Source organism: Hetaerina americana, unplaced genomic scaffold, assembly GCF_022747635.1.
Source record: "Hetaerina americana unplaced genomic scaffold, ioHetAmer1.1.p SCAF_22, whole genome shotgun sequence".
NCBI lineage: Eukaryota > Metazoa > Arthropoda > Insecta > Odonata > Calopterygidae > Hetaerina > Hetaerina americana.
Genome location: NW_027286786.1, coordinates 9482039 through 9498874, shown reverse-complemented (window position 1 = coordinate 9498874; position 16836 = coordinate 9482039). Strand labels below are relative to the sequence as shown.

Genomic DNA, 16836 nt, shown 5'->3' with positions numbered 1-16836 from the left:
TCCTGAAAATTTTATTAATCAAGTTTTCTTTCATCCTTAACATTTTCATTCACTTTATTTTGGAAAGATCAACAGCTGAAAAGTTCAGTTTCAGCTACAGAAGTTCGTTTTTTTGTCTTTTTCTTGAGCTTATTTTTAGCATTCTTCTCCGCATTCACATTAATGCTCTTCCGCATTTCCCTATCGTCCAGCATCCACTTCCAGGCACCTATTTAAACCAAATTTTGCCAAATGTTATCCTTGTTGATAAGTCAATATGTTCGCTTACCAGAATGTTTCTGCTATAATTAAAGGCCTGTTCTTCCAAGGCGATTCTTCTTATCACTGATGGCAAGCATCTGTTACTTTGTGTAATTTTAACCAATATAGTATACCAAAGTTGATTTAATTTTTTCAATATTTCGAATGTTTATATACATAAATTTTTTTCTCTTACATTCCTGTATACTATATATATAAAATAAATATCCCTGGATATTTGATGGGTTTATTTAGGTTATTATTTAAAGGTTAGTTATATGCTACATAAATACAAGTTTATTGAATTTTTACGCTGACGAAGCACAAATTAGTAAAAAAAAGCATAATCAATGAGAAAAATAGTTACTGCACTGTAACTCAACAAAAAAACCTCCTTGTTTACCAAAATAAATTGATTGGAAAAATATGCATGCAATAAAGTCTGCTCTCTCCCCTGTATCAATTTTTAACCACATTCTTAGAAAAAATAAATGCATACAGATCTTTTACAGAAAAACTACGCCTAATAATGATAATTCACAGAAATATTTTTGAAATTATTTTTAAAACTTCATAAAAAGATACTTTGCTACATTACTTAGGTCTATATTAATGTATAATATTCCTTTTCCTGAAGAGACTTTCTCTTTTCTCCAAAAATCAACACTCAAGGACGTAATACGCGCACAACTTGTTATACGCTGTCAAATTGGCGAAAAAAAGGTGAAATGAGAGAGAAATCGTGAAGAAGGCTTATTGATTAAAATTTTTGCGACCGTTGACGACTTGGTTTCTTCAAAGTAAAGCAAAATATCCAGCTACTGTGCTTGACCAAGTTTTATTTCCGTCGCTGCGTTTAAAGTTCACTGCTATTAAATGAAGAATACAATTTATCTTTCCACTGTCCTTTATTTATGTTCAACTATGTTCAACGCTCAAGTGTCATCATCAGGTAAGTACCTGATGATGACGCTGGAGCGTTGAAACTAATTGTACATGAATAAAAAACAGTGGAAAAATACATATTGTATTCTTCAATTAATAAACATGAATTTCCACAAAGTTGAGCCGGGAACAATTGAATATTGTTCACTGCTTTTAGAACTCGGGCGTTGATTGCAACGGACAATGAATTCCGGATGTTCTATCCCTGCCTATACGGGCCACCCATCTTGCTTTCGGTGGCCTTTGCCAACATTTTCTCCCTGTAAGGACCAAGTGATTACGATAACCACTGGTTGTCGCCAAAACCCGACCGCGGAATTTACACTACCCTTGCTGTGAATTACTACGACACCCGGGTTTTCCAGTTCTTCGCCGAAGTTGAAACTAGCATTCACCTACAGGACCGAGAAAGATCGCAATTGAGTAGTGTCAAAGATCATTGAAGATGAGTAGGTCCACGTCACCAATAAATGCAACGGAATCAGGTGGATTCGCCATAAAAAATACAACGTGTCTCAATTACGTGAAAACGAAAGCAATTTGCTACAACAGTTATTAATTCGTCAAATGACAAACACTTTTGAAATAGGAAAACAGGAATTTTTGCAAAATTTTCAAAGTAATTAAGGATTAAAACTAAAATAGAGTTTTATATTCTTTCAAAGAAGAAATATTTTATTAAATGGAGTTAAATTTATATTCTCAGAGGCGCCAGGAATTTTCAGATGATGAAAAATAGTATTTCTGAAATCTCTGGAACTATGCGTCGAAAAAAGTGGATCCTACCCCACAAACGGCTAATTGGGCACGGATGGCTCCAAGTATCGATCCAGTATCGACTGCCACAGTTGTGAGGGAGCGGGAAAGTCAAGGAATAGGCCACGGGACTGCGATGTGGGAGGCAGGGGAAACCACCGCATTAGCCTCCCTTGACGAGCCCTGGATGCAAGAAACTCAAGGTCAAGGCAAAAGGTGCCTTCTTGGAAATAAGCAAAGATAGCTACGACACTGTAAAACCAAAAGAAGACTTTGAGGAGAGTGTGATGATTGCAAAACCAAAGAAAACAAGAACAGACAAATTTGAAGAATACAGTACATAAGAGACCGATGTCTCTTGCAACAAAATCACTTGCTCCAAAGATTAACCGAAGAACAGAAGGAAAAGCAAACGACCTCCTCACGGAGAAGCGACTCGGATTCAGGGAAAACCTAGGAACGGGAGAGGCTTCTGGGAGCTGAACGGAAAAATCATGCATGTTAACAAACCACTACAGTGGATTTGGAAAAGGCCATCGACAAGGCCGAGTGGAACAAAATGTTTAAACTAATAGAATCACTTGGAATGGACAATAACGATAGAATAATAATCCATCGCCTTAGCAGGAATCAGGCAACAACCACGTTCATGAAAAATGGAAGCAAAATAGACAAACAACTAAGCAAAGGAGTTTGCAACCTCTCGCCTGCGCCATTCAACACATCTCGAGAAAAGGCAACAAAAAAATAGCAGCATTGGCATCAAAGAAGTCAAGGTGAATGGTAATGAAAGGAACATGCTCAGGTTGGCAGATGAAGTCGGAGTGCGATAGATTACAGAAACGCGAGATGACCCGATGGACCATGCATTTCGGGAATATAACATAACTATCGAAGAGGAGAAAACTATAACCAATTTGGCCTCAGCATAAATGAGGGATTGAAGGCAGGAGAATAACTTGCCGAGAGCAAAATAGCATGAGCGGATAGTTCGAACTTGCCACAAAAAAATAATTATTTACAAAGAAACGAGAACAGAAATTGTAACATTAAGAGAAATAGGCCGAGTCCACTTTTATTCGGATGTTAAACTTAAAAGAGCATGGGAGAGAAGCATAAGTACCGGAAGATGATACTCTGTAATTTCAATGACGATGGAGATAGATAGTGTGTCTCAGGAGTTATGCGGAAAACGGATGCCAGGCGAGGATATTTATAGAAAAAGAAAAACTCAGGGAATGTCTTCAGGCACAATGTTTTATTGGCGGTTGTCATGGAAGGAGCCACGGGCAGCAATAATTAAGTTGTTTGCGGAGGATTAAGCTCCTAACTTGAGGCTGACTTACTAACTAACATTAATATTAAGTCTCTGAGGGAATGAAAATAAGAAGGCCATCAGGGAATGAAGCAATGCAGGATATTTTGACCAGAAAATATAGAAGCTTAGAGTTTTTTTTATCATTTCAATGAGTTTAAACGTAGGCACATTTTACCCCGTGCATTTGTTGAAATGAAATAATTGACTTGGTAATTCTACACACCTTATTTTAAAAAACACGAAGCAGGTTTCGACGTTGGTGCATTTGGTATAATTAGAGGCAAAAGCGACGAGCGGACTTGACGCTTTTCTTTTGATTCCACGAGAACTCCTAGATGCCATCGTGCAGGCAAATTTGAACTCCTTCAATGTATAAATACCGGCACGTGACTTTCGTGGGGACTCTTAATAATAGGTACATTGGCATCACAGACAAATACGAGTGTACGTGTACGAGTTCTCGGAATGAAAATAAAAATCGGTTGCGGAAACGTGAAAACCTTGAAAATGGCGACATAATTGCTTCAAGTATATTCCTTAGGATGCCGTTGGGGGCCACGATTTTTCTGCCACACTCCGTCCGTGCAGACGAGTCAAGCAAGCGCCTCGGGGCCGGAAGGTACGCGGAATTCCACTCCCGCGGTCTCAGAAATGCCCTCACCTCCCATCCCTCGCTCACCTCCGCCCCGAGCCACACCTTTCATACCGCGGTCAGCGGCATCCGAGTGTATCCCGGAGTGCCTGCGACCGAGAGGCAAAGCCGATCAAGAGGGGTGCACTACCAGCGGACCTGGCCCGCACACTGATGCGAGAGGGGTTGCAGAGGCCCTCTCCTCGAGGGCCTCGGCAGCGAGCCACCGGCCCTCACGGTGCCGCAACCAGGTGTGGGCCTCGTTCTCCCCCTATGCTCTCCGCCATACCTCTCTCTCGCCCTTCGCGATACCTTGCACCCCTTCACCACACCGATGGCATTCACGTCCACACGCGATCCAACAGTCATTTGTTTGGGTGTCCCAGATTCCAGCTCCTATCTGGTTTCCAAATTGTCTGCCTCCTTCAAATTTAATGATTACTCATGCTTAGCATATACGAGCTCCTATGTCCAACTTATTTCATTTTAGGAATTTTATCTTCAGAGAATAATCAGTATAGTTAAGCATTACCACCACTCCAGGCCCATTAGAGATATTAAACATTATTATTGGAACATTAATTTATCACAGGACTTTACGCTTAAATGTATAATGTATTTTCAAAAATCTCCAACATCTGACAGGATATAAAATTGGAGAGATAGCATTTAATTACTGTGTTCACGACGCGATTGCAAATTTATTTCGTAGAGAAGTTAATTCTTGCTTTCGAAAAAATGAACAATAATGAAGCGCTTACAGAAAAATTGATGTTTTCATGATTTTGATTGTCCAGAGCAGTCAGATCAGATGTTTCATCTACGCAGGTGAAGAGCCATATATAAACGTCTCTCAAATAGGAAGGCGTTACACCGTCGCTATTCCAAAGTGACACCAATAAAAACTTCATATCATATTCACATATAACGTAATTACTAGTATTTATCATAATATTCTTGGATATCATAATGCACCCAAAGGTTACGCGATTATTTCCTTTATCCCTCTGGTTATTCCATTCTGTTCTCTGGTAAATTTTATTTGTTACTTTTCTGGCAGAGATAAAATCCGACTAATAATCAAAACCAAATTTAATGAGCACATTGATATAATATTTTGTAGTATTTTGAAGAAAATTTACAAAATGTTAGAATAGCGATGAATGAATATATCAGAAGTTCAGAAATGAGTTAGTCGTACAATTTAATTCGCTGTGGTCGTTTGGTGGATAGAAGGCTGAGAGACAAAATCCCGAATACGTGCGGTTCCGATCGCCGCCATCGATCTATCTTGAATATCTCAGGTGACACAAGAGAAATATTTCTCTACTTTGCCCCGTGCATCTGCATCTATTTCTCGCTCCGCTGGACGCCTCAGCACCAGTCGACTGAGCTCACCGAGAAAAGCAGAACTACGAGTTGATCGCTTAGTCGGCATTGGCAATGTTCTCCACTATTGCTTCCAGATTCTTTGAGCACCGCAGAGAAAGCCAAATTCTTCTAATTACAATTAGTAATACCAGCAAACCAGTAATTCTCTAGGCATAAATGCTGCACAAGATCTTCTTGCCTAATACCATTGAAAGTTTTCCATAATCATTTTTGTAAAAATACCGAATTAGAATATTTTAGAATATGTACCTTTTACTCGCACGGAAGATGTGACAATGGCGGATGCTCTCACTGGCATTGCTTCACTCTAGTGATTACCACTCATCAAAGATGCCTTTCGAGTCGTCTTTATTCTGGCTTTTCTTCACTCCCGTTCTCTCCTCCTTTGAAGAAAATGCTCGCATCCTGACGAAGAATGTTCTGGGCAAAATAATATATTCACAAGTACGTAACATTCCTCTCTCCGACCCCTAAATGCGTGTGTGTGTGTGTGTGTGTTTGCCATTGGCTCACCGTTGACAACCCTTTGCCACGTCTACGTGAATCAATGACGATGCCACTAAGATGCCTCGGACAGCCGACTGGCCATCCGCGCCCCTTTGACCTTTCCCCTAACCTTGACTTTTTGATTTGGATACAAGAATCCAATTTTCTTCGCTGAGAAATGCAATTTTGTCCGATTAAAAAAACCGTTGAAATACGAATAGTTGCAATACAGTTCTTCCAAGATATTGAGACAATAAAACATATTATTAATTAATTTTTTATTTCGTTTTTCACATGTTTTAATACGTATCAAGGGCATCATAGTTATGCGAAGGTTAACCAATGTTCCACGAATAAGACCATTTTGTTATGGATTTGAGATTTAAACATTCATCATCCACCATTCATGCCTATCTTTTTGAAGTCCAAAAACTACCTACTCCTTAGTGGATTTACACATTTCCCAATTGATTTTATTTGTGTCAACAAGTAAACAATTTCGTATTTTAATAGGTTTTTGGAATATCCGTATTTCAGCCTTTTGCCCCCACGATTACTTAATGGCTTGCGCAACAAACATCGCCATTAAATAAAGTTGCTTGATGTAATATCATCAGAATTATTTCAAATAAATTTCGCTTAATTTAATAATTAAAAACTAACTTTATTTCGAAAGCTAATTCCTTCCTTCGTTCCGAGATTTAAAACACAGTCCAAAGTGCTTTGAAATTCTTTTTTCTTTTTCATCTATCAGCGGTTGCGGTTCACTTGCATATACGAGCCTGAAAAGTCCATTTAACATCACTAATATCTTAAGATGGTAATTGTATACAGCTGTGTTAGGCTAGTGATGGTGACAACAGTAGTGTCTGGATGGCTCAGAGATCAAAACAAATAATCTCATTCATAGTAGTAGTATTTAGGAGAGGCGACCGACAGCTGAAGTCATTTGCGCCATTAGGGGTGGACAGGAAAGGATGAATGGTGGAGAGAAACCCGGCGTCGGCATTAGCTTACTGTTTATGAAAGGCGCCAAGGGGTCCGCAGCTTAACGTCTCATCCGACGGACGGCGTACTCACTCAAAGTGCTCTCATCCATCATTTATGCAAGAAATCACCATGCTACATGAGAGCCAGTCACATCAGCTCAGCGTTAAAAGGGTTTTGTTCTTCTTTTATGTGCATTGATACCGCTTTAATTGTTTCGCAGTGGATATCCGAAGAGCAGTTAATCAATCATTTCATTTAGAACGATTAAGAGAAATAACCTATGTCAAGAGCGGATTCCGTCTGAAGGCGCCACACATTTCTCTAATTGCAACACTTTAGAGAGGCTTTCTGGGGGGAAATTGTCAATTCCATATCAATATGCCTGGAGCTTTGAGCAATTTCATTCCCGTTCGTAGAAAATCTTTAAGAAAAAACCATATGCGGTGGTGAAATGTAACCCTCTATATTTAATGAATACGCTTATTCCAAAGCAGAACTACTCATCATCACATCACTCGCAACTTTTCTCAGAAGTTACTCCTTTTTTTCTTAGAGAGAAATTACTCTCTTCGTTTGTCATATTTTCCACCCAATGACATGTGTCCTAATAGGCCATTTATTATTTAACCCACCGCAGGCTAACGTTATTTCATTTTTCACCGATTACTCACATATGACCCACCCAAGTCATGAATAGATTTTTAAAAATCCGGTACCTTATGTTCCATCTCCAAGTTACGATGCCGTAACTTCATCATTTCAAATAAAAAGAGACTTTTCAGGCGTGATATGGTGGAATATCATGAGTAATTAACAACTAGTTCATCATTTCGACCAATTTTAAGCATGCCAGACGATTTGAATGCTAGGTGTTTTCATATATTTAACAATCAGCGGGAAAACAAAGTGGAAGCCTAATTTATAATCCAGACCTTCATTGGTATTAGGTTTAACTCTATGCACACTTCGTGTTCCCTGGTCTCTTCTTACTCCACTGCGATTTTTCATTCAAATACTCGTTCACTTTCCTTTTTAGTGCTCGTTAATTGCCATTATTCCCAGAAATTCCACCGAAATCGTAAGCAACTGAATAATGATTACCTCGTGTAACACATAATAAATGATTATCTCGTGATTTGTTTTGAACCGAATGTTTTGAACCGAATATTTTTCATCGATGTCATATGAATACCGCAAAACCATCGGAGCACATAAAAGTGCTTTACTTCTGCCTCGAGTATTACGAGTTATGCTGCACCTGACCACGGGAAGTTTTTTTTTGGGAATTGTCGGGATTATGAATACTCATTTTCTCGGTCGAGTTCCGTTCTGAAATTTTAATTTGCGCTTTAAAACAGGAATTATTCGCCATTATATTGAATATCCTTTGAAACAATAGGTTTATAAGGAAGACCAAACTTCCTATATAGTATGTCAATTGCATCACTTGACTGATAAATTCGGTCTGCTCATCCGCAGCAAACACACGAGAACAACAAAACACATAATAACTCAGATGCATTGGCCGTACTTCCATGGCCACCGTTTGAATTTCTACCTGAGCTTGCTGAATTATCCATATCACGTCTTTAGGGTACATTCAAATAGTACATCGTTTTTTTAACCTCGACAAGGAATGACCTCTAGCCTCTATGCAGAGTTGGCGCCAGTGATGACGCCATACGCCCAACAACGGAGACATTCGCGATGAAATGGGCTCTTGCGGCCCGCCTCTTTCCTTTGTTTCCCACCTTTTGGATCATCCGCGAGGGGACCATGCCACCCCCTCCTGCCGCATCCTCCCTCTCCCTCCGCCTCCCCCTCTTAGCCGTCCCACCCCCGGCCGCCGCCGCCCCCCAGCCACATATATAAAGGGACCCACCCGCATCATTGGCCACCTCAGTTCTCAACTCGAGCCGGACATCTTCTTTCCATCTCAATCACTTCCAAAGGCCGCAACCATGAAGACCCTGGTGAGTACTCCCTCTCCCTCCGCATTTCGAGTCGCTCTCTCCCGCCTTCGGGACACAGAGGTCAAACACGCCCGACCGTCCTCCCCTTGCCGCCGAACCGGGCGGGCGACACCCTGGCCCTGGCGCCGGTGTGAGCGCATGCCTTTCTCGAGAAACGGAGCCTTCTCAGCCAAACCGCGGCGTTCGGCAGATTGTTACTATTTCAAGAAGAAGAAGGCAGCGCTTAGTTGGGTAGCAAGAGAAGGTTGTTTCATTTCATTCTACTTTGGGGCTTTAGTGATATTTCCATACGCAAAGGCTTTTACTAGGAAGCTTTTACCCCAAATAGCCATTTCTTTAAATGCCGACTTGTTTTGTGTCGCTTAAATGTGACTCCGATTCTAAGCACCTTGGCAAAGTAAGGCACGATACTGCAATGCCTGCACTCAGTGCTCAAAACAAGTTCAGCCCAAAAATTAAAATAGACATGTGGTTCTTCACACGAATTCCCGTTCCGTAGCACAGCTGTAATTTTATAATGATTCCCCTCAATGTCCAAATATTGAAGTAATCAGTGAAACCGCTTTCGCTCACTTTGCCTTTCTTGCTATGAAGGGAGTTGGAATGTATTTCGCATTGAAGAACAGTTTGATTAAGTGTTGGGCGTTAGGCTAAGCCATGTTGAGCGAAGCTAAGGAATGCGGTGTTGTTAAATTGGTGCTCTTTCGAAACCTGCCTTAAACGGTCAATTGCGAAATAATATTAATATTAATAATAATAATAGAGGCAAAATATTTTTAAAAAATAGAGAATGTATAGAAATACCGATTTCTTGAATAGAGTTCAAATGGCACCTGATGCGCCGAAAGTTTATTACATTTATTACTGCACGAAAATTAAGCAAATTCTGAATAAATAAAGCTTCGTATTTTTCACAAAAATTTGTCTAAAAAATACAAAGTTTTATTAATTCAGTACTTGCTTAGTTTCCACAAAGTAATGCCTCAAAACAATCAATTTCATCACTAAGAGATTACTTTACTGAGTACTTCACTATAGACTATATTCAATATTTCCGAAATTTGAAGATGATTTAATTCGAAAATCGATATTTGAATTGTACTGAATAGGGACCTTAGCCATTTTTTACTTTTGTAACGTCAGAGCCCATCATTGACTCGGAAACGTGGTGAGCGACAAGACTCTGCGGCGAGACTTTTTTGTCAGTGGACGTAAATAACGACAAATCATATTTTTACATGAATTATTGCTACGATCTTAAAATGAAATAACATTTATTCTCGCGAGTAAATGTTTCAATGTTGTTTGAAAAATCTTTCACGGACGACTTTTCAAGTCTCTATTTTCAGAGTGAGATAAAATTTTCTTTGCAATTGAACAAAGAAAAACCAAAAGTTTCTGAAAAATGGTTCTGTATATTCCAGATCATTTGAATTGTGTGGATTAAGAGACCTCCATTACTACTGATTACCCATCTATCGAAATGTGATCTAACGGCACCGCAAATTTGACTTATATTACTTATATTATAGAAAGGTATCCCTCTAAAGTAATTTTACACACTTGGAGTCCGTCATTCGTTCCCTATTTCCGTCAAACAAATTATTGCCTGAGCTTCTTGGATCGATAGTCCTGAGTTTGCAATTGATTGAGTCGAGTGGCAGACACTCAGTCTCGAATTATTTAAAAGTTTATTCAACAGTTAAGGGAGGAGCTATTACCTTCTCTTATTTGCGTATTATTTTTTCACGGAAGCCAAGTACCAGTTGGGCAGAAATTAATATTTTCATAACAGCAATCGACACACCGTGATAGAGACACTTATTCATTGACAAAAATGCTTTTAGTTTTCCTTAAGGATATTTGAAGATCCCTGAAGGGGATGCATTCATTTTTTAGGTCACTAATTAAATTTTCAAAGGCTGAAAGTTTGAAATAATTTTCTAGCAAAAAAATGTTTCGTGTTGAAATAAAAGATAATTGAACGATATATTTGATTTCCTATGGGAATATTTTCGATTATCTGCAACATTTTTTAAGAACGTATAGCAAAACGAACCGCAGGGTATTTAATTATTTATTGGCTAGCCTTGCATTTTAAAATTAAAATAACTGCAATCAGCATTTAATTTTCAATCCCGAGATTGCTCAATGCTTAAAAGCTGATGATAATAAGCAAAACTTTGGATTTCACTCAAATTTACGATGGTCTATCAGAAAAGTATACGACATTTTAGCGAAATTATCAAGGTATATATTTCTCTATTCAAGAAGAGATTTTGTGAAGTTGAGCCTTAAACTATTGATTGTATCGTAACCGGCTGAATTTCGAAATTTAGAGTGGAGTAAATGCATTGCAAGAATATCTTGTATCAACAGAATATGAAAAGGGCAATACCGTAAATTATTTGATCCCAACTACGCCGTCATCTCAACTTTGCCTTACAAGGATCTGGCGTCAAGGGCGGAGTGGGCATTTGGATGAAGCCAATCCTAGAGGATGTGCTGCCTGAGTGCATAAAGATTTTCCGTGGAATTGGAAACTTATTGAAGCTTAACGTGTATTTTTACGGTTCTGCGTATTAATATAGTGCAAAAAAGAGCATTTTACCAATTATAATTATGTTTTGCGTATGGGATTTTAACCGGAAAGTGTAAGTATTTGATCTTCTAAGGACTGAGCAGCTACAGTACCAATTTCCGTGAAACCTGCGATTATTATAGTACCCTCCGGTAACTTGATAATTCATATTTCTGTCACCAATTCTTCACAAAACATTTTTTATTATTAACGACCTTAAGATATCATCCAGCGAAGAAGAACATTTAAGTTTAACCTTAGGTCAGATTGAAGCAAATTAAAAGGAGAAACATTAAAAATTGAGTTAAGCTTAGGATTGCCTGAATGCTACCGAGAATTTCCAAAAATGTATTATGAAATTGTATCATTGGCGTAAAACGCTTCTCGGATGAAGTTTTCTTTCTATTTTTATTTTAATATCTATCGAGATTATGCCCATATATTCAAGTTTTTTTTTCAATTTCTGATAATAAATTTACATCATCATTCAGTTCAAATTTTCAATGTTGGTGGCTATAATTCCATGCTCCGGAGAGAAAATTGCTGGATAAAATATTCAGTGTTGTTCAGATTGATATGCAATAATTACTTTAGAAATAATTTCTCAATTCCGGGGTGCAGAAGTCTCGTGGATAGACCTCTTAAATACTGACTAAAGGGCTTGAGATCAGTTCCGGGTGGCGCCGCGAAAAGGCTCGTTGAAACGTTTATGTGGAGCGTAGTTATATAGGGCTCGGAAACATATAGATAGGATAGGCGTAGATTGGAGGCTTTTTAAATGTGGGTGTGAAGGATGGAGAATGTGAGGAAAATTTTGGAAAAGAAAGCAAAATAAACGAGGAAGTGCTGTGTATGGTCAGTGGGACAGGAGATTGTTGGGAGAAATCTAAAGGAAACAGGAAATATGGACGCAGAGCATTTCGATTGGCTGATAAATGTTGAAGACTTTGATAGAGGGGAAGACGTTAGAAAAACGTATAAATGGTAGAAGTAGGATATGGATGTTGGATGGTATGAAGAGAGAAAGAAAGGTTGCCGAAATTTAGCAGGGCTTATTGTAGTGCTGAAGGTCAGGTATTCTAAGACATCTTAGGGAATTTGTCTATCTAAATTTGAGTAGACTGTTTAATCCAAAATCAACTTAGACTAGTAAAGTACTAAATAAAAACTAATTCCTTACATACAGATAAATGAAACGATACTTTTACGCCTCATCAACTTTGAAAGAGGATTGATTTGAAAACATTATGTCTTTCTTTCATTTGTAAAGTGGTACTTTAAGGTTTATTTCTTATTATAACAATGATGCTCACAAAACTTATTAATTTATTTATAAATACAAATATTTTTGTTAGTGGTGACAATTATCTATCATGATTACATACATAGCCTAATTACATATTGATGTATATCAATTACAATCTATTAATTACATACACTACAATTAATCCGTCTCTCACACGCAAATCATTACGATGCAGGGAGTCAGAAATTTGCACTGAATCGCGGTGGCTGTCAATTTCTGACCTTGCACTGCGGATACAGTGTTTTATCCTGATACTAAAAATCTGATTTTCGAGTCAAGATAGTGTCTACTCAAATCTTCTGGAATCTTTCACGTCTTCTCGGGTGATTTTGAAAGAGTGAGTTAGGTTTGTTAATTGTACTGTTCGCAGAATTAAAGTTGCCATTGCAAGTTCTATATCTGAAATGACTCAGGGTACATTTGGATTTGGTGCACGATGTCGAACGAGTGGAGATTTGAACGCGGGAATAGAACACCGACGGAGTGTTTGACTCAAAGAGTGTTCCGCCACGCCTCTTACTCGATCGATCGAGTCAATGAGCGCAGGGGATACGCCGCCGCCCCTCGCGATGGTGCGTGCACCCTACGCACCGCCCAGGCCCTCCTCCTCTGCCGCACCCACTCGTGCCCCTCTCCTTCACTCACGCTACCTCCGCTCTTGCCTCACGCAGGTCGCTTTGATGCTCGTGATCGGGTGTGCCGTGGCTCAGTACCGGCCCCTGCCGCCATTCCGGCCCCCCGTGGCTCCCCCGCCACTCCCGCCAGTGGCGCCCATCCCAGTCGCCTACAAGCAGCCCTACAACCCACCCATCGCCATCGTGCGCCAGGCTCAGGATGTCAACTTTGACGGCACCTTCCAGTACAGGTGAGTCCAGAGCACCCCAAGTTGTGGCACCACATTCAACGGCACCACCGTCTTCTCACCAATCCAACCCTTAATTTGCAAAAACAACAACAAAGTCGAAACAACAGTTTGATGATCAGATTTCTTATCCAATAATACGAGGGTCATCCGGAAAGTAGTACCCGTTCGTGAAATAAAGACACAAAAGTAAATATTAACAAACATAAAAAATTTTATTTGAAAGAGGATACTTTAAACTACTTCTCAACATAATCTCCAAGCAAATTAAGGCATTTGTCATAACGTGTGACAAGTTTCTGTATTCCTGCTGCATAGTCCTTCGCCGCCAGCTCATTGAGATACGCGAGGGACCCATCTTGCACAAATTTTTGCATAATGCAGATGGTGTTTAACAATTTCATGAACAATTGTTCGAGAAACATTGGGAAAATGCTCACAGATGTCATCAATTGTGACGCGCCGATCGTTCCTCACGAATTCGTCAACTGAGCTCACCAGTTGGTCTGTAATGACAGACGGTCTCCCCGAACGCTCATCGTCGTGTGTGTTCCCCCTCCCCATGTTGAAGTTGCGACACCACCGCCGAACAGACGACTCGTCCATTACATTGTCTCCATACACCTCCTTTAATTGGCGATGAATATCACATGGGCGAACGTTTCTTGCATTGAGGAATTTAATCACTGCCCTCACTTCACAACTGGCGGCGTTCTCAATTTTTTTAAACATTGTAAACAATCACAGAAACAACACAGGCAATGCTAGCGTCACGCAACTTGGCTCAGAGAAGGCAGACAAGCCACTGAAGCTATCTGACCTCGTCCAGCGGCTACTCGCGTCGTCAGCACTTCATGCGGCACGAACGGGTACTACTTTCCGGATGACCCTCGTATTACACTAAATAAAATGTCAGAACTATGATGAAATATGAAATTTTCAATGAATTTCAGTGAAAGGCTTATATTTTCGGCTTAAAAATATTATTAATTGATTTTGTTTCCATTTATTACCTGAAATATTTATTTCTTAACTCTTTTATCTTATTATTTAAGTGATCAGTCAATACGTGCTAACTTTTGTCGAACAAAAGAAAAACTTTTTTACATATACGTACGTATGCTTACATTTTTCGAACACTTAAAATTACTCAAATTATAGTGTCCTTTTAGCACCAATCTATCATTCATCTCCAAATGAAATTAATTTAAGGGCTAGTTATCATACTGTGGTAACATTATTTATTGAAGCCGGCTAATGTTTCTTTTTCAAATACCTACTAACACCTTATACACATTAGGATTTCTGTACTTGCAAATAGAACGGTCCACATTAATGGGACATTTTCAAATTGCAGCTATGAGACAGCCAACGGCATCGTGGTCGAGGAGAGCGGATACCTGAAGAACCCTGGCCTCAAGGACCAGGAGGCGCAGGTGGTGCAGGGGTCTTACTCGTACCCTGGCCCCAACGGGCAGCTCTACACCGTACGCTACTTCGCCGACGAGACCGGCTTCCACGCGGAGGGCGACCACCTGCCCAAGCCCGTCCAGGCCACCTACAGGAGCAACAAGGCGTGAGGGCCGCCGCCGACGACGACATCCAGGGCACGAACACCGCGAGTGGTGGGGCGGCCCGCGAGCGGACGCCCCCTTCCGCATTTACCGGCGATTGATTCGTTCGACGACAAAGGACGTTCTGTGAACATGACTACCCAAGCGAACATTTTCTCGAGATGAGAGAATGAATGAAACACTTCCTCATTTTGTATTTCCTTCCTCCCCACAAAACAAATAAAGTAGACTGCAGCCATTTTGAATGTGGAAATATTATTTCAACATTTCTCAAGTAAAACTAATATCTTCCGTCAATTGAATCCCAAGAATGCAAATATTAATACCCTCTCTTCGCGATATCACCAGTTTTTCAAGTAACTAAAATGTAATATAGATACATACGCATTTTCTTTTTATTTTCTTACCTTTTCAATCTATTTTCCCAGCCTTAAACGTCTAGACTGCGATTGCCTCTCTCCTGAACAGTCAGTTAAATACTTCGTTTTGGCTCTCTTGTAAGAGTATGAAGGTTTTTTTGGCATATTCTTATGTTTTCTTAGCAATGGAAAAGTCGAGGAATTGTTCCTGTTTCCAGCCATAAATATATAAATAAGTTTGCATTAAATTTCCCGTTGAATATACTTGAAACACATCTATATTTCATCTCCTACGGAATCAGAAATAAAAGCAATGAGACCAAGATGATAAATGATAAATGTAAAAAATTGCAGAGTAGAATTATTAAATGATTTAAAACAATAAATGATTTGAGGAAATCAAACATAGCACCGGAAAGATATAGTATCGCTTTATGATACATCATCCTTGATTCATTCTCATCGATTACTCTTTTAAGCGGATTTAAGAAAAGTGAAAAGTCTCAAAGGTTAAACGCATATTAAAGCAGCTACGAGGGTAACTAGAAAAGTTCTCGGAATTGAATAAAATTAAGGATTTACTCCAGAAAAACTTTTTATTTTTCAATGTAGTCTCCCTGCACACTAATTCACTTGGTTCAGCGATGTTCTAATGTGTTGATCCCATCTCGAAAATGCGATTTTTTCAGGCCTGCAAAATACCCGTCTACTTCGGTTGCTAGTTCGTTGTGTGAAGAGAATCTCCGTCCACCGAGAAAAATTTTGAGCTTGGCGGAGAAATGAAAATCTGATAGAGTGAAATCAGGCGAATAAGGCGCGTGTGGCAACAATTCGTATCTTAATTCGCGCACTCTTACCACGGTAATGACCCTTGTGAGTGGGCGTGAATTGTTTAGATGAAATATGACATTCTTCCTTGTCAAACCTGGCCTTTTTCGTGTTTCTTTAGCTGTAGTTGGTCCAGGAAGTTAGCGTAAAATTGTCCAGTGATTATTTGACTAGTGGGGAGATAATCTACGAGCAGAATTCCTTTGAGTCTGAGAAAACTGTAGTCATCACCTTTCAGTATTGCCTTTGCATTCTTTGGTGGTGGTAAATCAACATGCTTCCACCATCTTGACTGCTGTTTTGCCTCTGGGTATAGCAGTGGACCGAAGTTTCAGCTGCTGTCACAAACTGGTGCAAAAAATCTAGTTGTTGGCTCTTAAAACTGGTCAAACTTTGCTTGCAAATTTCCATTCTGATGCGTTTGTGATTCTGCATTAAGAGTTGCGGTATCCATCTAGTAAATAATTTTCTCATATCCAACTCCACTGTTAAATGTGAAATGCCCATTAAGATGACATCCCTCCAGCTTCGGCGATTTCTTGCACTTTCAGTCGGCGATCTTTCATGGCCAATTAATGCCCTTTTGCAATAATTA

General features: G+C 39.6%; 1 protein-coding gene across 1 annotated transcript; it reads left to right on the top strand.

Annotated features, from left to right (window-relative positions):
* The first annotated feature begins 8719 nt into the window (after positions 1-8719).
* LOC139689348 (endocuticle structural glycoprotein SgAbd-2-like) lies at positions 8720-15273 on the top strand. Its single transcript, XM_071586431.1, has 3 exons — positions 8720-8731; positions 13290-13483; positions 14838-15273. Exons 1-3 carry the CDS (start codon positions 8720-8722, stop codon positions 15058-15060), a joined length of 429 nt encoding a protein of 142 aa, XP_071442532.1. The 3' UTR covers positions 15061-15273.
* The last annotated feature ends 1563 nt before the right edge of the window (positions 15274-16836 follow it).

Bases quoted from the DNA above. Each gene is read 5' to 3' on its own strand.
- LOC139689348 (XM_071586431.1), top strand. The intron at 13,484-14,837 runs GTGAGTCCAGAG...TTCAAATTGCAG, and splicing joins GACGGCACCTTCCAGTACAG to CTATGAGACAGCCAACGGCA.